This window comes from Cyclopterus lumpus, chromosome 21 (assembly GCF_009769545.1).
Source record: "Cyclopterus lumpus isolate fCycLum1 chromosome 21, fCycLum1.pri, whole genome shotgun sequence".
NCBI classification, from domain to species: Eukaryota; Metazoa; Chordata; class Actinopteri; order Perciformes; family Cyclopteridae; genus Cyclopterus; species Cyclopterus lumpus.
This window is the reverse complement of record NC_046986.1, coordinates 7,525,365-7,547,789: the sequence shown is the minus strand read 5'-3', so window position 1 is coordinate 7,547,789 and position 22,425 is coordinate 7,525,365. Positions and strand designations below refer to the sequence as shown.

Below are 22,425 nucleotides of genomic sequence, written 5' to 3'. Positions count from 1 at the left end.
GTTGGATATAGGATCTGTTGTGACTGGACATGAATTCGGCGGAACAGACGGTGACGTGGTTGATTACGCTCGGGGTGCTGGAATCGCCCAAGAAGACCATCTCGGATCCCGAAGCCTTTCTGCAGACCTCCCTGAAAGATGGGGTGGTGTTGTGTCGGCTGCTGGAGCGGCTCAGCCCGGGGTCCACGGAGAAAGTAAGGGCAATATACCCCCCCCCCCCTTCCATCCCCATCCCCTCCCCTCTGCATAACCAACCGCCCCCCCCCCCCCGCCTCCCCGTCTGTGCGCTGCCCGTATCTGTGCAACCGACGCGGTCCGCTGTCTGGCTTCTCTCTCTGCCCAGTGGTCCGTGAGGTCGATCTCCTTTTTTTTTGTAGGTCACGCGTTATTGTCTGCGGAAAAAAAAAACATATGCGCTGTGTGTGTGTGTGTGTGTGTGTGTGTGTATCATATGGCTGCGCGTGCACACGCATGTCAGCGCGCGCACGGGGGAAAAGGCCGTTGTTTTGCCACCGCGTATTGATCTGCCATCACGTCCCAGACAGACAGACGATCGACAAGATCACATGTCCCGAGGAGCTGTTGAGAAGCACCGGGGGCGGGGGCTCCGTGCGCTTTGCCTGCGGGTTGAAACGTTGGGACAGATCGGTGTTATCGCATGAAGCCCCCCCCCCCCCCCCCCCACGTGTGTTTTTTAAATGTCCTGTTAATCCAGGGCGACGTGGCTTTGCATGCCACTGCGTTTTGACCCCGATCGGCCGGAGACGACCAGCTATCTGTACACAGATCACAGCATTAATAAGAGTGGGCCGCCATTGACTGCAAAGGCACACAGACAGGAGAGATGTGGACCCCTCTCCCCCATTTAAAGACACAGCGCAGTGTTTGTGTGTGTCAGTGTGCAGCGTCGGCCCGTTTAGAAGCTCTATAGGAAGGCAATGTGTTCCTCCAGAGGGGCTCGGGGCTGCCTGCTCCTCCATTTTCTCCCCTCTGTCACCGACAATGGCTTACATTACATTCTAAGACAATAGACAATTGTGTGTCACTGTTGTGCACACGTAGGATTTAATGTAAAGGCTGAAATAAATACATGCTCTGGAATACATGTGTTTGAACTCATCCCTATACGCGAGAACAACAATTAAATAGTCGCCTTGTCCTGATCAGTGACAAAAACAGATTAAAAAACTTTGGAAAACTGTTTGAATGCCTCTGTCCCGCCCCACAACAACGTGTTCATACTATCCAAATGGTGTGAGTGTGCAACATTTGAGGTACAATACCAATATAGATCTCTTTTCAGAGAGAACAGCTTTCTATAACTCTTTAATTTGGAATTTTAAAAATCCAATAGTGATACATCGGGCAATATTATACCCAATAAATAACATAAACCCATTTTTTTTGATAAGGATCCCATTAATTTGCTTGTTAAACAATTTTGACTAATAAATGTAAATGTAAACATTTATAGAGGGGAAATGTACTTATGATTGCCCTCTGGTGGAAGAACTAAGCATTGGTGACGCTTCTCAAATGAACCTCAAACACATATTTGGCATATCTGCCCTGACTGGACTTTTCTTGTTACAGCCAATTTAAACACCCATATGATAAGCTAACAATGGCTGATTTCTACCAGTTATTACTACAAACAATACTTACGTTTTCTCCATGCCGTGCTTCACACTTCCCCTCCCCGAACATTTACACGCTTCTGTAATAATGATTTCAAATCCCTGTGCCAGTCGTTAATTGGAGTGTCCGGTCCAGATGTGGCCTGTTTATACTATATAATGGTTCTTCCACATTAGCTAGAACAGGCCTCTGTGCCTCCATCACTTGAATCTCCCTCTTGCCTTTTTGATTCCGCCCAGGTACATTTCATTCATGGACAGATTGAAAGGCCAAGTGAGGACGCCTGAGGCAACATGTGTCCTTTTTTAAAAAACAAAATATTCATTTAATTGTTCAAGTCTGTAATTAATCACTGAATGGTGCACGCCTAGACACAGTTATACAACAAGCACTTCTCAGTAGACAGATGCTTTAATGTGAACGTCACTGTAATATTGAAGCTAATGAAAGGGGGAGCTAATTTCAGACGATCAATAAAGTTGTATTTAAATCTATATTACATTATAATGATATTTATTGATTACATGTTGTACAATAAGCCTAATCTGAACCTGTAAAGTAACTAAAGTAATTAGATAAACGTAGTGGAGTTAAAAGAACAATATTTGCATTTGAATTGTATAAGTTTTAAGTAGCAGTAAATAAAAATACTCTAGTGAAAATAAAAATGTTACTTAAGTACAGTACTTGACTAAATGTGTGTAGTTACTATCCACCATTGCTCATATACTCAGTTGCCAGCTTCTAAGGTACAGTAACTAAAACTAATGCAGTCTAATGATGCTGTAAATCCTATTTTCATAAAGGTTGCAAGATATTAGCAGATTCTACTTTATATTAATTGTATTACCTTATAATAAAAGGTGTTTCTATTTAGTCCAACCCCTATTACTATGATTATTTATTGTTTTTCTCTCCCAGTTTGTCAAAGTATGTTGTGATAAACACTTTTATCACTTTTCTTTTTTTTAAACAGTGCGCCCACAGGCCGCACCAGCATCGTCGGGGAGCCCCATTCGCCAACGTCACTTCCCTCGATCCAACCCCACAAGCCTCCTCCGCTTCCCCGCTGCGGGATCAGCCTCCCGGAGCGTCGGGCCCGCTTTGCATAAAACCCACCCCACACGTACACGCACACACGCGCACAGTAGAATGTGTGCGTCGGGAGAGAAGATACATGTTTTTGTTGTTGTTTTTTCAAAAAGGGGGCTGATAAACTCACAGAAAAAGCCGCAGTGCGCGAGGAGCAGGACACGCGCGGCGCGAGCTGGACGCGTCGCCTCTCAACCAGCGTTTCCGTCTTTTTTTCCAGATTTACCAAGAACCGAAGAACGACGGCGAGTGCCTGAGCAACATAAAGGAGTTCCTGAAGGGCTGCACATCGTTTCGCGTCGAGGTAAGTGCCCACCCTCAGTTTGGGGCTTTTCTTTTTTTACGTCCGCGTATAAAAACCACCGAGCTGTGCCGTTTGAAAGTGCACGTTTTACTGATACAATAAACAATGGGCTCGTGGGGGTGGACGCTCGGTCGCAGCCCCCCCTTGCCCTGACAAGAGAGGGGAGGAGGAGTGAGCTACAAGCGGAGAACGAGCACCCCTCGGCCGGCTGAGCGAGGCGCGCTCGGTGGCGAAACATTTTGTAACACGGTGGCGACCTCGAGCCACTGATTTAAACTGTTAGTCTGTCGCCGGCTCACGTGCGTAACCTGCTTCAAAGGGGCCGAGGAGCGGCGGCGGGGTCGTGTTGACGCGCTCTCATTCACGCATGAGCTTTGTCCTCGGGCTCGTGCGTGGCTTTGTTGTCACAGTTGACACGAGCCCCCTTGTATAAACATGTATAACATTTTTGTTTTTGCTTTAAAAGAACCACTTTGCCACAGCTAATAACGACACAGGACCGTGTGTTATGTGAGTCACTCAAACATGGTAATTTCAGCGTTATTATTAATAATAATATTATTATTACTATAAGGTGTACAGTTTTAAACATTGCCTCACCCTGGCAGAGCAGAGCTGCCCTGTATAGACATTATGTGAGTTGGTTGTAGTTCTGGCTGGTGGTGCAAATGGAGGAAGGCTGTGTGTTGTGGCCAGTCCACAGAGGGGTCATTGAGCCACCCCGGCTCCACAATACCACTCAGTGTTCCTCGGCCGTTGCTTCTGCCTACTGAGTGTGCAGAAGGAGAGGCTGAGATTGGGCGAGACAGAGCGCTGTCATATTAAAGTGTGTGAGACCCTTTGTCACACTTTAGTTGACAGGCGGCCCAAATGTCAGGCGAGAAAAAAGGGGACATCCTTCATTGGGAAAAGGCCTCCGTTTGTTTTTAAGCAGGTTCTGTCAGCGGCAGGGCGTTTTTTTTATTGGTTAAGAATAGTGAAATCCCCTCCATAAACACTCTTTTTATGCCATGCTGAGATATTGTGTTACGTCTTTGTGTCGACTTTTCTTTTTTTTGTGTGTGTGTGTGTGCGTGCGAACCGGACACAGACGGATTACTGTAGTTTTGGGACATCTGTGGAGCAAAGATGGACCTTCTCCAGAGCCCAAAGCGTTGCTGGCTCCGACCCCGCTAACATGAGAGCGCCCGTCAGACAGACGCTGTGCTTTTTTGCAGTCCTGACCTGCCTTTTTTTAATGGAGTTTAAGCCGGGTGTTTGGCTGAACGTCAACAGTGCTGGCCCCGTCCCGTCTGGATATTTCAACTGGATTGATCGCTTTTAGATCTAATTTGTATGCCTCGTGCAGATGAGAGGCACTCAAGGCCACGTCTCGCACTCGGGCAGCTGCTGTTAGTGACCTGTAACCCCTAATGTCTTTGACCGCAGGAAGTGATCATTAGAGTTCCCATGACCCCGCTGCTCCCTCTAAAATAGTAACGTTACCCCGCGTCGTCTACAATGACAATAATCACAGATCCATCTGTCAGTTGGGCTATAATCTCAACTTCTTGCTTGTCTGTGTGGTTTTGGTGATCACAAACTGGAACTCATGATCAGTTGAATCGGGGGGGTCTGCTGACTTCCTTGGCCGGTGAAGAACATCCCATTGTTTGGCTTTCGACTGCTTGTCTGGATGTTTAGGATCGTTGTTCTCAAATTGGGAAATTGGTTACAATGCTGTCCACTCTATATATGGATGTGAACACCCTCAGTTACCATTCAAAGTCAACACTTTAACCCCCGTCGCTTTACGCCAATCCGGCGTCCGTCTAAATACACACTGCGTGTATTCTTAACCCCCTCACTGGCGACAGTGGAGTAGCCACAAGCATTAATATTTCATCAGTTTAGAATATCGAAGTAGTCTCTCTTCCTAATAGTCCGATATAAATGAATATCCTGTTAACCGTATGTGGAGTATCGGGCTGTAGTAACCTGGAGCACGTTGTGGCAGCTCGCTGAGTCACAGGGTTGTCATTACCTGACTGTGATGCTGAGGCCTGGCGGACATGTCCTGTCATGCACTAGTGTAGGATTTACATCATACTATGTGTCTTTGCTAATTGAGGATCTGTTAGAATGACTCGAAGAAAAGTTAAGTACAAATACTGAACGTCACTCGCAATTTCAGTCCCAGTGGATGTATTATAGGAAGAGCACGCTTTCACATGAATGCTCCTCGAGGACAGCAATCCTTCCAGTAGTTTGTGCACACACACACACACACACATGCAAACACACATTCACATATTCCCCGAGGACATGTCTGCAATCAGAGCGGAAGATGAACGAGACTCGTATCTCACAGTCACTCAGCCTCAGTATAAGTGAAGCGAGAGTAACCAATCACATGAAGCCGTTACACAGGGGAAGAGAGAGAGAGGACGGCTACAGTCATCAACAGAGACACAATCACTGGCATTCACAGCAACCGAGAGGTTAGGGAGGGTCACGCTGACACGGGCCGTACACTGTTACCGCAATTAAGGGAGACGGCCGGCTGCATTTTCTTGTCAACAAATCCCATAAAAAATAAAATGCTAAAACCATCAATGCATCAGTCTGTATCTCGATACTCTCTGACTTCCCTACCCTGTCTGACCTCTGTGCCCTGTTATGTACTTGTCATCACTAGTTTCCAACTTGTAAATCAACATCCGAGTTGTAAGAACCTCTTTGACTCGGCGCTTAGTAATGCGGGCGCACCTGAAAGCAAGCGAGCAGGGCTGCTTTGCGTCAGCCACAGTCCATCATAACTGTAATAGAGTGATATTAAAGATGTCCTGAACATGGGAATCTTTCCTACCCGGACTATACGTCCCTGTATGACGTCAATGCAAAAGGATGACGTAACAGAAAATGCATGTTTGACTTTTAAAAAGGTCATTTTCTGTAACAGGTGGGTCTTGTAGTTTTTAGGAAACCTTCCTCGTACAAAGAGCTGCGTATCATTTGGATAATGGAGCCGACGCAGTGCTCGAGTTTATCCTCCGAAGCCAGAATGACTCTTTAGGAAATATAAACATGTCTTTCTTTTTAACAACAGAAGCCCGACATCTCAAATGGGGAAAAAAAGGTTATTTAAGCACAAGCAGCTGTATAAAATCTGGGAAATGTATATTCAAGTAATTATTTAGGTTTGTAACAGTATTCCACTGTGTGTTATCATACCTTAGCTTAGCTACACAATTGATTGCCATCAGTGAGTGTGTGAGTTAAAGGAGACGTTGTGTACAGACAATATATGTTCATTGTAACTAATCAAAGGAAATTAATTTAAAAGCTCACAGCTAATGTTATTTTTCATGTAGTGGTTAATTTAACACGCTATAATGCAGCTAACATGTAAACTAATGTGCTTTAGTTATATAAGATATTTCTTATTCCTCTATGGGTCATTGTAACTCATGGTAGTAATAACATGTTCAGCTGCAGATTAATGCACATTAAGTGCACTGGATGGTGCGTGTTTGTGATTGACTTAAGATGAACGAAGGAACATGTCGTGTACATATTACGCTTGGTTTCGTTCACTTTATTCTGTCCACATTGTTATTGGATAACAATATGTCGATTATCCCTCTACATCAGCCTTTGACTGACATGTGATGGTATTTTCATGGGATTGGGTGACAATAAAATAAATGACAGAAGCGTATCTTGTGATGCTCCTGCGTGAAGGCAACTGTTGTAGCGCTCATAACTCGGTACGCTAGAACCCTGCAGACCGTGTGTGATTGTAGCTGCTGCAGATATATTGGTGTGCGCTGAGCTTGTGCGTTGCGGCCACTGCTCTCGAGGATCAGAAGGGTTATCGATCGACTGCTCGGGTGCCACGCTGAAGACTCTCTGGCTCATGCTCTTCTGCTCTCTCCCTCTCTCACCCACAGCCGTTTGAGGCCAGTGACCTGCTGCTCGGACTGAACTTCTCAAAGGTGCTGAGCAGTCTGGTTTCTCTGAATAAAGTGACTGCGGGTGAGTCGAAATAGGTGCAACGTGTGTGTGTGTTTATGTGTTTATGAGTCATGAGTGTGTGTGGGAGGTAGCAGGTCTGGTGTATTTACGTGTTCTCTCTGTCCAGATATCGGCGTGGGCAGTGACTCGGTGTGCGCCCGACACTCCTCAGCCCATCGCATTAAGTCTTTCGAGTCGCTGTCCTCTCAGGCTTCACTGGGCCGGTCCTCCAAGCTGCTGCAGAACCAGTTTCGCAGTCTGGTAAGGTCAACACTCACTAACGGCACAGTTCAGGGACACAGTAGATCCGAGTCGCTGAGAAAAAGAAGAAAAAAACACACACGACACCAATTACCACCTGTCAAGTACAATACTGCCTTTGTGAAGCTTTTAATGGACAGTCGTTGATGAGTCTGTGTCTTCATATTTCAGTTAACGGCGTGTGTTATGTTGGACGATTGTTATAGCACACAAATAGATAGTTCAAGGTCTTGCGCAACCACGCAGGCGTTTTCAGTTGTTTCTGCACATGAGATCATGATGAGATCATCTCCTCAGGACATGTCAGAAAACAGCGGCCAGCAGCTGCTGGTGAGGGCGCGTTTCAACTTCCAGCCGAACAACGAAGACGAGCTCGCCTTCGACAAGGGCGACCTCATCGGCGTGACTCGCCAGGAGGATGGCGGCTGGTGGGAGGGGATGTTTAACGGCAGGACCGGGTGGTTTCCTAGCAACTATGTCCGCGAGATCAAGGGCTCCGGTAGGTACCTCACTCCACCTCTGTAAAGACATTTCGACCTTTAATGCACGTCGTGGCGGGATTCGTCGCATTATATTCTTTTTTTGTTTGTTTGTTTGTTTCAACTTCCCCTTGAAATCAGTTGAAATGGTCTTCCTCCCCTGCATGTGTCTGTGGATGAGCGCAGAGCAGCCTGAGCGATTAAATCATTTTCTAAACAGACGGTTTTCACGACCAGTACAGCCCGTCACACCTTTCATTGTCATTGTCGTTTCCATCTGGCCGTACAACGGTAACGCGGCCCCCACATCTGCTGCTTCTCGGGCCTGCAGCGCTCTGGTGTTTCCTTGCTCGTAAAAACAGGTCAATGGGACACTTTGGAGTGAGGAGGGGGGCAGCTTAAGATCTGATCCTCTGTTTGAGTGACTTTTTTATTTATCTAATGATCAGATTTGGTGAGTTTAAGAACAAACGTGTGTAGAATACATTAAATAGTTAACGTGAGAAAAATAAGAAGAAGAAGAAGAAGAAGAAAAAAACAGTGCTACTGAAGCAATGTGTTATTGAGCTGTTTTTTTCTCAATTGATATTATTGTAAGTGCAATTTCTTGTACACATACAGTAAACATAAGCATACGGCGCATGTCTGATGTGGAGTTACTGTGGAATTGTGTAATAAAACAACAGCCACAATACAGGGATTTGTTTTTATTTATTGCCAATAGCTATAAATATATATATATATAATATCTTTATGCAGCCAATTATATTTTTAGTTTTTGGGAGGAGTAGCATCAGTTGGAATGAACACTGGGATGTCCATGATCTAAAATCACCAATCATTGTGTGTCTTTTTCTCAGGATAATAGTTGATATATTTTACCTCAGTTAAAGTTAATTTATTATTCATAGCCATAGGCCAAAATACTGCCAATTGGTCCACTTTTATACAACTTTTTCATATTTCATAAATAAATATATTACGGCATGGTTTTCATTGAACATTTTTGTTTTTTCCTCATCAGATATAATGCTCGTTAAGACGTATGTGCCCTAATTAATTTATTTTCTCTCTGGCTGCAGAGAAACAAGTGTCCCCCAAGTCTGGCACTCTTAAGAGCCCCCCTAAAGGCTTCGACACCTCCGCGATCAGCAAGACGTACTATAACCTGGTAAGGAACGCAACGCAAACTTCAGAATAAATCGGTCTAATTTTCCTTATTTTTCTTTGTGTTCTTATTTCTCTTTCTCTACACACACGTTGAAATGAAATAATTCTGTCTCTTCATTTTGTCTGTGCTTAAATCTATATATTATTCCATGTTGTATTGATACATTCTCTTGCCTGGAGGTAATTTCATCGATGACCAGGATAACATCTAACTCTCTGAACAACTCATTGACATTCTTTATCTCCTCTAACTGTGACTACCCTTGAACATGTTACTGCTCCTGAGAGCAGGTGTGGTGGATAATAACCAAAGACTACATTTATATTGTAACATGTGCGTGTTATAATGTTTCGTATGGATTTATAACAAAACGCGTGCGACACACTCGTGAGATACCTAACAAAGAAACTGTAATAATGAACAGATGTGTTTTTCTAAGACCTCCAAGACTTTTTTACATTCATGCTGTTTCTATTGTAGGTGTTGCAGAACATTTTAGAAACAGAGACAGAATATTCCAAGGACCTCCAGAGCCTCCTGACCAACTACCTTCGCCCTCTTCAGTGCATTGACAAGTATGACTCACTTACACATGAAGCTCTCTGAAACCAGGACCAGGTTATTCTAGCATGATTGTTGTTCAACAGGAACCCTGGATCAATTACATACACTTCCCTAACAATGAATCTGAGTTGGGGGACCTGACTTTCTTTTGCACGTCACTGAATTTGTTATTTTTTACCCATGATTTGGCCTCATTGTTTGTCTTTTTCCTGCAGACTGAGCAGCTCAGACGCGGCTCTCATCCTGGGAAACCTTGAGGAGATCAGCACCTTCCAGCAGATGCTCGTCCAATCGCTGGAGGAGCGCACCAAGTTAGTCCCTCCCCACACACACACAGCCTCACTGCAGCAGCACCCTCATTGTTGCGTAATAAGCACCGGGACATCTAGTGGTGGGCTGGATGTACTACAGGGATGTTGGATTAAACCATAAACTACGGGATTTTTCTTATATTGTGGCACTTTTGATCTAAAGCACAGATACACATTCCATAAACTTCTGCTGCTTTCTTGTCTGTGTATGAGAGTTTTTTTTTTAAGAAGTTCTTGTGTGACTTTTTTTTTGTCTTCAGGCTTCCAGAGAGCCAGCAAAGGGTGGGAGGCTTCTTCCTCAACCTCATGCCACAGATGAAGGCTCTTTATGTCGGTTACTGCTCCAACCACCCGTCTGCAGTTAGTTTGCTCACCCAGCACAGGTACGTCTGCACATCCACGACATAACAGTGTTATCAGACAGTGTTTTCAACCTGTGTTTTCCATGCAACAGTTCACAAGGGAGTGTGACATACACAGGGAAACAGCTGTTGTAACAGCTTGTATTAGAGAAGGAAAATGGGTCTGGTTGTATTTCTGAAGTTTGTCTTTATTTTACAGTTGTAGCTGTTACCACGGACAGAAAGTGCATACTCTTTTTTTTTCTTTTCGTTATCAACACAATTGATTACAAAAAGCTGAATACAGCTGACGGAGAGATAATGAAACAAACATTTGTTCGCAGGATAGAAGCAAATGACGAGTGAATACAGGAGGGTATGGTTGGAAATCAAAAAAACATATATGTGCAAAACCTTCCCGTTCCTGATATGCATAAATAGAATTAGCAAAAATAGTCTTAACCCAAAAGTAACCCAAGGACAGTTAGAAACAGTTAAAAAAAGAAAGGCCAGAGGTTTATCCGACCTGATCTAAAATGTAGTTAACACCAGCACTCACAAATACAGAAAGATAAAACCAGCTCTGTTGCATTGGAAAAAGAGCAGCAAAACCTTTCACTTTACAGTTTACATGCTCAGTCTCACTTAAAACAGGACTTTGTTCGGACCTGATGAGACTGAAGAACTCTACAGACTCGGGACACTTTATAATACAACTGATAGAGGTTGAGCTGAGGTGCATCTGAGTAATGTTTTTTTAATTACTATCTATTATTTTAATACTATTATCCATCCATCCATCCATTTTCAATACCGCTTATCCTCATTAGGGTCGCGGGGGCGCTGGAGCCTATCCCAGCTGACATAGGGCGAAGGCAGGGAACACCCTCGACAGGCCGCCAGTCCATCGAGGGCAATACTATTATTATTATTATTATTATTATTATGAATCACATGCCTTTCAGTCCTTATGATCACAACTTTTGTTTTGGAGGGTGTAATTAGCTGTAAAGGTGATTCGGTTATTTATCCTTTGCCGGGAACCGTTTTTTCCGTTTCTTCACACACACTGTCGTAGTTTTTTTGCCACGTGTTTGAAAAACATAATTTATAACCGTGTCAGTTAATTTCTTCGCAATGCACAAAGACAAAGGCAGCAAGCGAGCGCGTTGTAACACGTCGGATGCCGGTTTAATCTGAGGTCTGACGTTCAGTGTTTCCATGAATGTGTCTTCTAGCCAGTAGGAGTTCACTAACTCTCTCAACGGTATGTTTCTTGCAAATGATGATAATAATGTATTTTGTCTCCGTCCTCTTGCAGTGAAGTGTTGGGGGAGTTTATGGAGGGCCGAGGGGCCGTCAGTCCCGGGATCCTCCCCCTGACCACCGGCCTCAGTAAACCCTTCATGAGACTCGACAAATACCCCAACTTACTCAAAGAGCTTGAGCGGCACATGGAGGTGTGCATCTAAACATGTGTCCAGAGCACTTGTGTTATGATGTGCGGTTTACAAGGTTTTTTCCAATGTGTTTTTCTTTGTTCTTGTCTCCAGGAGAGTCACCCTGACCGGCCAGACATTCAGAAGTGCATGGCGTCTTTCAAAAATCTGTCTGTAAGATGATCTCACTTCCTCCCCGTGTCCGACGTGGCGAGTAACCAGACTTCAAACCAGACTCCCTAAATGAATTAGCAGCAGGCCTTTAGCAGTCTGTTTGTTTCCCTTGTGTCAGGCTCAGTGCCAGGAGGTGCGGAAGCGTAAGGAGCTCGAGCTGCAGATTCTCACGGAGTCCATCCGGCTGTGGGAGGGGGATGACATCAAGACCCTCGGCTCCGTGCTCTACATGAGCCAGGTCCTAGTCCAGAGTCCCGGCTCAGAGGTACCAACGCCAACTAGAAATAGCGTCTGCTATGTTGATAGGATGCACACTGCTGAACTGTGAATGAATCACTGTACATTCAATTATTTTCTATTGTCTATTAACACATTTACATCCGTTTTTTCTACGCTGTAGCACATTTGAGTTAAGCCCTTACTTATCATCATAAATATTAAATGTTTTGGGAAAATGACATCAAGTTTGTAATATGAATGGAACAACACATCAGTTATTTTAAGTGAAGAAAAGTAATGCAACAACATAAGTCTTTAGATTTCCTCCAAGGAGCTGTAATAATTATATTAACATAATCCCGAATATACCTCTTTGCTTCATATACAGTTAACCACTGCTTTGGTAAGCTTGACAAAGCAAAATCAATAACACAAACGGCAGCGATCAACCCAGAAATCATTAGTAAATGCTTATTACAATAACGTCTGGATCATCACAATCCTTCAGCTTTCATTAAACTCTCACAGTGATAATGCATTTGCTATAAAACAAACTCTCAGTTAGAGTTCTCTGTGACTGAGAAGAGCGAAATTAATCTTTTTTTAATCGTGGCATCTTAAGTGGACATAAATATTCAAAAGCGCTTTCCAGTTTGAATGCACCAATCGTAAGTAGCTTGGGACAAAAGCATCAAATAAAATGTAAAGGTTATGAGCGCGTGTTGCATTGGTCGTCAACGTCACAATAAAGATGCACTTTGTGGAAAACAAGTTTGAAATCAACAGTCAAACTCGGACTGAAGCGGTTTTTCATCCGCTCGTGAATCTTTCGTCTGAACTGGCCTTCTTGCACTCGCACTTATTTCCATCTTCCATTTTCATTTGCCAGGAGAAGAGTGAGCGTTACCTCATGCTCTTCCCCCACGTCCTCCTCATGCTGTCGGCGAGCCCCAGAATGAGTGGCTTCATCTTCCAGGTCAGTACTACACCTTTAAGTCAGATCCTCCTGAATCCCTCTGTCTAGTTTTCAACCTTCATACGGTGGATGAACGGTCGTCTCTCTGTTACATCTTGATTCTAATGTGATGATTTTCCCTCCGCAGGGCAAATTGCCCCTGGCCAGCATGACGGTGACCAAACTAGAAGACTGCGAAGCGCATAGAAACGCCTTTGAGCTCAACGGTAAGAGTCACTGAGCATGAGCAAGGCTGCCGCGTATTTCCTTCTCACGCAACGCACACTTCAAATTGACCGCCTCCGTCCGCCGCAGGTACGATGTTTGACCGTCTCCAGGTGGTGTGCACCAACCAACAGGACCTGCAGGACTGGGTGGAACACCTGCCCAGACAGATCAAACACACGGCATCCACGGGACCCAGCCACAAACCTCTCACTGTTCCCTGCCACACGGTCAGAAGCCGATGATTACACGCGCACATGCAGACGTTTTTTTTCTTTTCTTCTTTCTGTTCTTTTACACCCCGACGTGGTGTGAACACCGTGATTATATATGTTGATTTCTCACAGATTTGTATCAGCCTTCAAAAGCCCGGCTCGCACCATGCCCGGCAATCATCTAAAATTACAGTACGGCCCTGTGTGTGAAGTGGCTGGTTTTCTCTCTCACTAGAATGGCTGAATTGCACAATTGGATTTAATGAAGTGAATACGAATACGTAGTAATCAACATTCAGCCTTTTTCCCTTGGATAAACAATCAACAATAATGATCACGTTTATCTACAATAGGCCATTTGCATGTAGGTGGCTGCGTGATGGCGAACGGTCTGAAAAAAATCATTTTCAAATCCATCTGCGGGGCTTCAGTTAAAGGGAATGTAATGTTCTCGTATGATTTTGATGGTTTATGCAGTTTTTCTCGATCGCTTCGGCTCAATTTTTTTGGAAACAGTATGAACATTCTCTAAACTGTTTCATTGCACATCTCAACTCCATTGTGTGTCTGCAGAAGGTGCTAACTCGCGTTGTTTCATCGTGGGCAGCGAACCCCCGGAAATGTTTCTAATATACGAATCTCTGATACCGACCGCTTACTGTACGGTACAGGAATGCCAGTTTTGCGAGCTGAAGGCTAATGTGTGTCGCACTGAGCTTTTTAGATTACGATCTCAACAAAGTCAGTACTGTACAATACTGTAGTACACAACACAAGGATATGCACGTTTGTATGAATGCAGTAAATGTGTCGCAATGTGGTTGTTACATGAACTGGAAACGTCAAATTCCTCTCTCATCTTTCATGTAAAGTCATATAGACTGTGAACAAAAAAACGACAACCCCACGACAAGAGATTGCACGCGATGGCTCAAATAATGAAAGCATGTTTTGAAGAGCAAGAAAATCAGTTTTAATCACGTGGAAATTGTATTTACTCTTGCCGAAGCGCATGCAGTTCGCTCGAATGAAAGAGTCTAATATGTTATGAACGACAAACTAATTGTTTCAAGATTTTTAACTTATTGTTTTGAAGAAGAAAAATAAGTCATTCTCATTTCAAATCTGAGCCGAATCAAATGAGGATTTAAAAAAAAAACTGTAATAACCGGGAGGTGTCATATGCAGAAGGGGGGGGTCCCTGTAGGTATTTTGGGGCACCTTCAAATGGGAGTGCACCCAGAGGCCAACTAGAGACACACTAGAGACGGGATGTGGCTGCGATTGAGACATCTTGGCTTTGAATGGCAGTTTTGAGAAACGGTTGTCTATAACGACGCTGCCACTGTACCGGAGATGCACCCAGTTTATCTCTGAAAAGTACACACTAAACGTAGAATACGGGGGTTGTATCTACTGGGTGTTAATTAAGCATCCGAGAGAAAATGTTAAGACGTTTTTGCGAAAAAAACGAAAATGTGATGACACAAGCCCTTTTTTTGTTTGGTTCCTCAGCTCCCATCTCACCCTCTCACCCCGTCCCGGCATTCTGAGGGGAGGGGCATGACGGTGGCTCCCACCTACCACACCCTGCCTCACCCCTCCTCCCATGGAACGTCTCACAGCACCATGATGTGGGGCCCTCTGGAACCGCCCAACACCCCAAAACCCTGGAGCCTGAGCTGCCTGCGGCCTGCGCCTCCTTTACGACCCTCTGCGGCCCTCTGCTACAAGGAGGTGAGGGCCCGTGTTGTGACGCCGTTAGGACTTTGGACTTCTTCATAAGTGCCAATGCGATTGTCTCACGTCTGTCTTATTTTTAGGATCTCAGTAAAAGTCCCAAGAGTGTGAAGAAACTCCTTCCCAAGCGCAAGCCGGAGAGGAAACAGTCTGAGGAGGAATTTGCTTTGAGGAAGAGTACGTTGAACACGTTTCCGGTTTATGTCCACAGTTTGTGTTGAACTCAAACAAATGCACCAAATGTATTTAATTGAATTTTGTTCTTACTGAGAGTGAGATGAGAAAATCAATACCGCTGATATGTGTATATGTCCATTAAACATGGACAGGTATGAGAATGCTATTGATCTTTCTCATCTCACTCTCGGCAAGAAAATAGAAGAACCGTACTTCCTAAAATGCTTAAAAAAAGAATATTCTTTCAATGTTTGCAGAAGCTGTTATTTGTGCTTCCAGTACGAAGGGCATGAGCATGTGAATTGATTACTTCCCCCTTCCCCCCCCTCCTCTTTCTCAGGTACAGCTGCTCTAGAAGAAGATGCCCAGATCCTAAAGGTCATTGAGGCATACTGCACCAGCGCTAAAACCAGGCAGACCCTTAACTCCAGTAAGAAAACACCAACTCTCACTTCTCTAGAGTATGTGCATGCACAAAAGAAGAGCGGTTCACACCGGCGCCTGCAGTCTGTGTTACTGCTCTACCTGTATTCTTTGACTCAAAGCCTTTCTTTAACCCTTGGTATTCTGAACTGATCTTTCTAACAGATATCTTCTCCTTCTGTCTTTCTCTCCTCAACTCCTCACCTTTTTGGCATTGATCTGTTTTTTTCCCGGAGCTCCTTCTTTTTCCCATAATTTGTTTCTTCTCCATACTTCTTCACTATTACTGTCGCCCATCCTGCATCTCTCATGTTTTTTTTTTTATGATTGATCATTTGTTGCGTGCTGCATATACTACCTCCTCCTTCTTTCTGCACCACCATTCCGCTTTTTTTCCATTTTCCTCCCTCTACACCAACCCGCCAATCTCCCTCCCCCTCCCCCTGCTCCGAACCAGCCTGGCAAGGCACCGACCTGATGCACAACCACGTGCTGGCCGACGTGGACCGGTCCTGTATGGACTCGCCGGGCCGCCGTAGCAGCGTGTCAAGGCCAGAGTTGTCCTCTGACCTTTCAGAGGACTCTGACTATGACTCCATCTGGACCACCCACAGTTACAGGATGGGTTCAGTACCCCGTAAGAGCTGCATCTCTCACCAGAACTAAAGGACGTACAGTTACCGCCGCGCTGTGCCGTAATGTAACGTACAGCGCGCTTACCTCTTTTACCGTGTCAATGTATGAAAAGAAACTTGATTTTCTTCTTCTTTTTTTTAATTTATCTATTTATTTTCTATTATATATTTGTTAATTTCTTTTTGTTAACTTATTTAGTTTATTTATTTTTAGATTGTTTGTTTTAAAGGTGTTTTAAGCATCTCCCTGTTGCCTTTGCCACTTTCCCTTTTACGTGCCTCCTCTCTTTGTGTAGTTGTCATGCAGTAAGTGTTTGGTGATTCCTTTTAATTTATCTTGAATGTGACCACTCCCCTTGTTTGACCATAAATGTGTCAGACTCTCAGTAGGGAGTAGAGGGGTGTTGGAGTGTAATATATGGGAGGGATAACTATTGGAGGGAGAGATGGGGACTGAGTATTTCCTGTCTGATATTCAGATGTAATTCAGGAATGACAAGTGTATTCTATTCACCATGTACTACTTCTCTCCAGAGTATGTATGCTCAAACATAGCACAGACGCCATACACACAAGCACAGGTCCAGGCACACATGCTGCGCCCCCCCCCCCCCGCTGCCTGATAATAGAGTGGCATGCAAACGAAACATCCAAATTCTTAATGACATTGCTGTTTTCATGATTCTTTTATCTTTATACATGTTACTAAGCAGGTTTAGATTTAACGTACCACACGACCAAAAGCTACAAAATGCTACAAATGATTTGTAAAATTGAAATGTAAAATTGTGAAAGGATAAGCGCTAGTGGACTAAGATGGTGAATTTAAAGGGTCAGTTTACCAAAAATGAAAAAAACATTTTCACACATTCAGACAGTTGTATTTGCCCATTTTCTCTGAGATTTCTATAACTCTTGATACGTTCAAAGTGAATACAATTTAGTTTGTGTTGCTCCCATCTTTGAAAAGGGGTATTTGCACACCATTGTGTCTTTCCCCATTACTCTGGACAATCCAAAGATCTCACTGTCAACAGTTTAATTCAAACTACTGAGGAAATTGTCACGACCCACACTGTTAACAGCTTTACCAACGTGTCCTTTTGGAAGTGTATTTCTTCCACCCTGCGAGCACCACAAACTAAATTCCTTGCAACGGCGTGGATGCAGATATCTGAGTCGGTAACCTGGACTACTTTCTGTGCCACAGAATGAGAAAGTAGTTTGTTTTACAATTTTTGGCAAACTGACCCTTTTAAAGTCACTCATTTTGAGATCTCACTGTATTGTGTAGTCCCTTAAGTATCGTCCTTAAACGCCTGATCTTCCATCCAGTAACGTTGCTGTCTGTCAGTGGTTCTACAGGGTTGCATTCATATTTAGTTTTGAAACCTCAAGTTAGTGTGTTCACAAAATACAAAGATTAATTTCCACCAGGCGTAGCATACCAGCCTGACACCAATAAACGGTTAACTACTGTGTAAACTATTAACTCAGCTACAGTACTGTAATACAAATCAAATGCCTTTTTGCTTAATGACTCCTGCTAGTTTAAGGAATAGTTTAATATTTTGGAACGACGCTTATTGGCTTTTTTTTCCCTGAGAGTTAGTTGAGGAGATCGGTATCGCCCCCACAGATGTGTCAACACTGGAGCCAGGAGCAGGTTAGCGTAGCTCAGCGTTTAGAGTGGAAAGGGGAACCAGCTAGCTAGCAGCACCACTCGCAAAAATAATTATGAAATACATAAAAGTGGGGAATGAGACCAAGCGGGAATGCTTATACAGTGACAATTAAGCAAATAAGTGTAATCTAGTTTCAATCTTCTAGTTATGTGCCAAGAGAACAACGAGTTGCTTAAAAGGAGCTAGTCTCCTCTGCTTCCAGTCTTTACGCTAAGCTAGGCTAACCAAATCAACCGCTAGCTCTAGCTTCATATTTGCTGTACACATACGTGAGAGTGGTATCAATCTTCTCGTCATATTCGAATGCAAAAAAAAGAGCGCAAATAAGCCTATTTCCTAAAATTGTTGACCTGTTGTAGCTGTTACTAGACTCTGACAATTTGACCAGGTTAGCTTAACGTGACGACAAACATCCCGTTGCGTCACAACACTTGCACCTATGCCGCGGCCTCATACGCCAGGCACGCCTTTAGTGGCGTCTGGCGTGTGAGGCTTCCCATGCTATCTCTCTTGCATTGATGACTATTTTTATGAAGAAGTATTTTTCCAGCGTTGGTATTAAAAAGTACAGGTTGCCATCCACTGAGAGTGTATCTCCTCTTACAGCGAGCAATGTAGGTGACGTATGGAATATATAACGGTCCATGTTACATTACTATTTACTGTTTCTGTAATGATTCCTTTGTTGTGTTCATTATTTTGTGTTCATAGTTTTTTTTTCTTTATTATTTATTAACTTTTTTTTCTTCTTTTTTTTCTGTTTGTCAATGTTTACAAAATGATCCCTGGAAGAATCATTTATTTTCTATTTTACAATTTTAATGTTCTTTATCAAAGTTTACACCGAAAAATTATAACATGAAGTGTTCGAATTATTTTGCACAATCATGTAACGGGCCAGTGTGTGTGTGGGGGGGGGTGGGGGGGTGAGGGGGGGTAGAATCTGTTAATATCTGTACTTTTATGTCGTCTACCTAGAGTGTGTATGATTATAGTCATGAAGGTAGACTTGAGTATTCTGTGTTACTGTAAAGTAAATGCTTATTCGTAGTGTAAAAGCTCTCCTTTGGTGTTTTGAAAGCATTGAGGGTAAAAAAATAAAAATAAAAAGAGAGAAAAGAAATAGAAACAAGAGACCGTGATTATACAGGAACATTTCTATGTGAGCTTCTCATTCAATCTCAGACTACTGTCAGAGTGGACTTGAAATATAAGAGCACATAGTCTCCCTTTCTGTAAATATTAATTGTCATGGAGCAAGAAAAATAAAGTCCGTTCTACGTTTTATGAGTATTTGAGCTGAGAATATCACTGTCCTTATATATCATGTGCTATACTTTTGTGACAGGTGTATTCTGTGGTTTTAAGAAGTCAAAACAGGCAGAGTGAAAAGAGACCAACAAGCGTCCTCTGTGTGCTCTCATGCTGTATTCAGGTCACACGTGTGACCATGTCTTATCTGCAAACAGCGCCTTCAGTGTATTTGTTCTACTCTGCTGAAGTGTTCGAGTCCCCCCAAAAAAAAACGCTGTATACATGAGTTTTGAATAAATCTGTCATTTGATAGACGCTCGCATTCTGGTTGATTTGTGAGAACCGGCAAATCTGGTTGTGTTTGCAGAGAAATGTGAACGAGCAAATAGAGTTGTGTGTTATTTTTTGTCGCCAGATATCCCCACAGCCTCTCATTTCCTTTTCACTTTTGTCTGACTCTTGTCCGATGTCTCCCCCTCTGTGCATGACTAACACGCTCCTACTACCAATGTCGGTCAGTGCTCGGTCCTCTTTGGCTCTGACTGCGACTCGTCTTATGGAGACAGTATGGTGCCGAGTGTTTGAGTGCTCTTGTGTTTTTAAAACAGGGCCGCAAAGGGAATCGGGGCTGCATGTGATCGTCCCCGGTGAGAGGAAGATCCTGGCGGAGGATTCCCGTCGCAATGGACAAAGTACTGTAGAAGAAAAGTAAGATAATAGAAAAATCTCTTCCTCGCGCTTTTATCTCATTTATTAACACGTCGTAAAGACCAGAAACCAACAATGCCCAAAGCCGATTGGTTCCCACTGAAGAAGGGGTCACGAATGTACAACTTTTTATGTTTTTTAAAAGGCTCAAGTCATTTTTTAAAATCAGCTGGGCACTGTACATGTTTGCCAAAATAGTACATCATGCTTATTCTTGGGACTCCTTTCAGACGGCAATTCATGTTTTCAAACATTTTTTGTCACACAAAACGCTCCAAAAAGCACCGTGAATAAAAGGCATCACCCAAACACGCTGTGCGGAACACACACATTGAAAACGCTCACTATAGTGTAGCTGACGGTTATGAGTTGAGCCTATGCGTAAAAAGGATTATGAAACAACAACACAGAGGCTCTGTAGTCCGAAACCAAGACGGCAAACTTCATTTCAACCTTGACAAACGCAGCGCATACTGGAACTAATCTTTTCCCTTTGTATGACATGTGTTTACCAAAGAGAACTTAAACATTCACGTGGAGCCTTTCTTTAAAAAAAAAAAAAAAGGAAACTCAATAAAATAGTATACGGTAGCTTAATCTATACACGTTTACCTCAGACAGACTGCTAGACGCTGCTCTGGATCAATATTTCCTTTTCGTATCACCCTCATCAACAAGAAAAGTAGAATATTAGCGGACTCGTCCTGCAACAATCTAATTGTCCTCTTGTCCACGCTGGTTGGGAAGTGATCCATTCCTAATGGGAATCAAATGTCAGACAACATCTACAGCCTTTGCTGTGTGAGGGCTGTTTTAATATGGACTTGAAAAGTATTAACCTATCCTTCAATAAGCAGCCTTGTGGGCATCACTGACTTGTACATATCTTGAAGGAGCCTGGTGGATGTGGTGTACGGCCTGAGGGATGAGGTTCAGGAGCTGAAACAGGTGAATGTTTATGAATGGCATAATGTTTTGAGTATTTAAATGCATTTGGAGTCAAAAGGCTGTTTCCTATTATCCGGGTTGAGTGACGTGAAACGGTTAAGACAGTTTTTTTTCTCCACACAGGATAATAAGAAAATGAAGCGGTCGCTGGAGGAGGAGCAGAGAGCGCGGAAGGATCTGGAAAAAGCGGTGAAGAGGGTGTTGAAGAGCATGAATGACCCGACGTGGGATGAGACAAACCTCTGAGGGTCTTGTGCCGCGATCTCCACCTGAAGCTTAAGAAGAGAACGAAAGAGCATGAACGTGTGTGTGTGCGAGAGAGAGAAAGAGAGAGAGAGAGAGACACAATCGCAAACATAATTTAAGGTTGGTTGTGTGGTGAGTGCCAGGACGAGTGAATCTGTAAGCGGGTAATTGTGTGTTAGTTTGAGACGGATGTGTGCGCGAAAAGACGAGAACCACCACGACGTGGCGCTGGAGCAGGGGAGTCGCCCCTCCGTCGCCACGGTAACATTCCAACACCAACGAAGATGCTGAGGAGCTCACACGCTCGAAAACCCTCAGGGTGTCCATCACTTCGACATCCGTCGTTCGGTGTTTCAGTGGCTGGAAGACGAGTCCTCTCCCTCTTGTCTACAACCAGTTAACGGTCCGCTGTCCAGTGGTACATATATGGTACTTTAATGGTGATAATGGTCACAATAAGGATAAGTCTGAACTTGAGCCATGCCGTTTCATAACCTCGCCAATGTTATTTATTTGTATGTTCTTTCCCCCCCCCGACACAGATTTAGATGTTTCGAGGAAGGGGAGAATGTGGCAGGAAACTCATCTTGTTTTTATTTTTTATTATTGTTTGCCATTCTTTTGTCCTCTCCATTGTTTGACCTCTTTGCGGGTTGGACTTTCTTTCTTGGGATCCTAGGGAATTGTACAGATATTGAAGGTGTACTGTTTAATGTAAATACTGCTAAAAGATGAGCCTTTGTTCCGTTGGGAGAAATAAACGTGTTGTTAAAAGAAATGACTTTGAGTTGCTGCTAAATCTGCTACTTTCTGATATTTTAAAATACTTCAACTTAATTTTAGTCTAAAAGGACTTTTTGTCATTAATTGATCAATGTATTAGAAAAAATTATAGCAGAAATGACTAGCTAGTCTGAACCGACGTAATTACGTTAGCTAAGAGAGATGCTCACGTATAAAGTCAGAACTGAGTTCAAGCAACCAGGACAAACAAGCTGACAATGACGGTATATTATACAAAAGGAAAGCACTTTTAAGGTTATGCTTTGTCAGTCTAATTATTATTAATACTTATTCTACAGTATATTGCTTACTGTAATCAGAAACAAAGTGAGAGCAACTTCAAATGGAAGTTAATGCCGAATGGCTCGGCATGACCGCAGCCTACTTTGAAGTAGTACGTCCCAATTGAATGCAACAATACGTGCTGTGTGAGGCCAGAAGT

The 22,425-nt window shown here is 43.5% G+C and overlaps 1 protein-coding gene across 3 annotated transcripts; it reads left to right on the top strand.

The window, feature by feature from the left end:
- On the top strand, positions 1-21,972 carry arhgef7a (Rho guanine nucleotide exchange factor (GEF) 7a). 3 transcript variants are annotated; one of them, XM_034562074.1, is made up of 22 exons: positions 1-194; positions 2,951-3,034; positions 6,967-7,051; positions 7,158-7,291; positions 7,589-7,790; positions 8,853-8,941; positions 9,422-9,516; positions 9,721-9,816; positions 10,077-10,199; positions 11,479-11,617; positions 11,711-11,770; positions 11,889-12,035; positions 12,879-12,965; positions 13,093-13,171; positions 13,260-13,399; positions 14,900-15,121; positions 15,208-15,301; positions 15,642-15,731; positions 16,182-16,361; positions 19,907-20,006; positions 20,900-20,954; positions 21,078-21,972. In XM_034562074.1, the coding sequence occupies exons 1-22, from the start codon at positions 30-32 to the stop codon at positions 21,198-21,200; spliced, it is 2,589 nt and encodes an 862-aa protein (XP_034417965.1). In that variant the 5' UTR covers positions 1-29; the 3' UTR covers positions 21,201-21,972. The 3 variants fall into 3 exon arrangements, with proteins under 3 accessions (XP_034417965.1, XP_034417962.1, XP_034417963.1); XM_034562071.1 differs by lacking the exon at positions 16,182-16,361; XM_034562072.1 differs by lacking the exon at positions 16,182-16,361 and having other exon boundaries at positions 164-194; positions 2,615-3,034.
- The last annotated feature ends 453 nt before the right edge of the window (positions 21,973-22,425 follow it).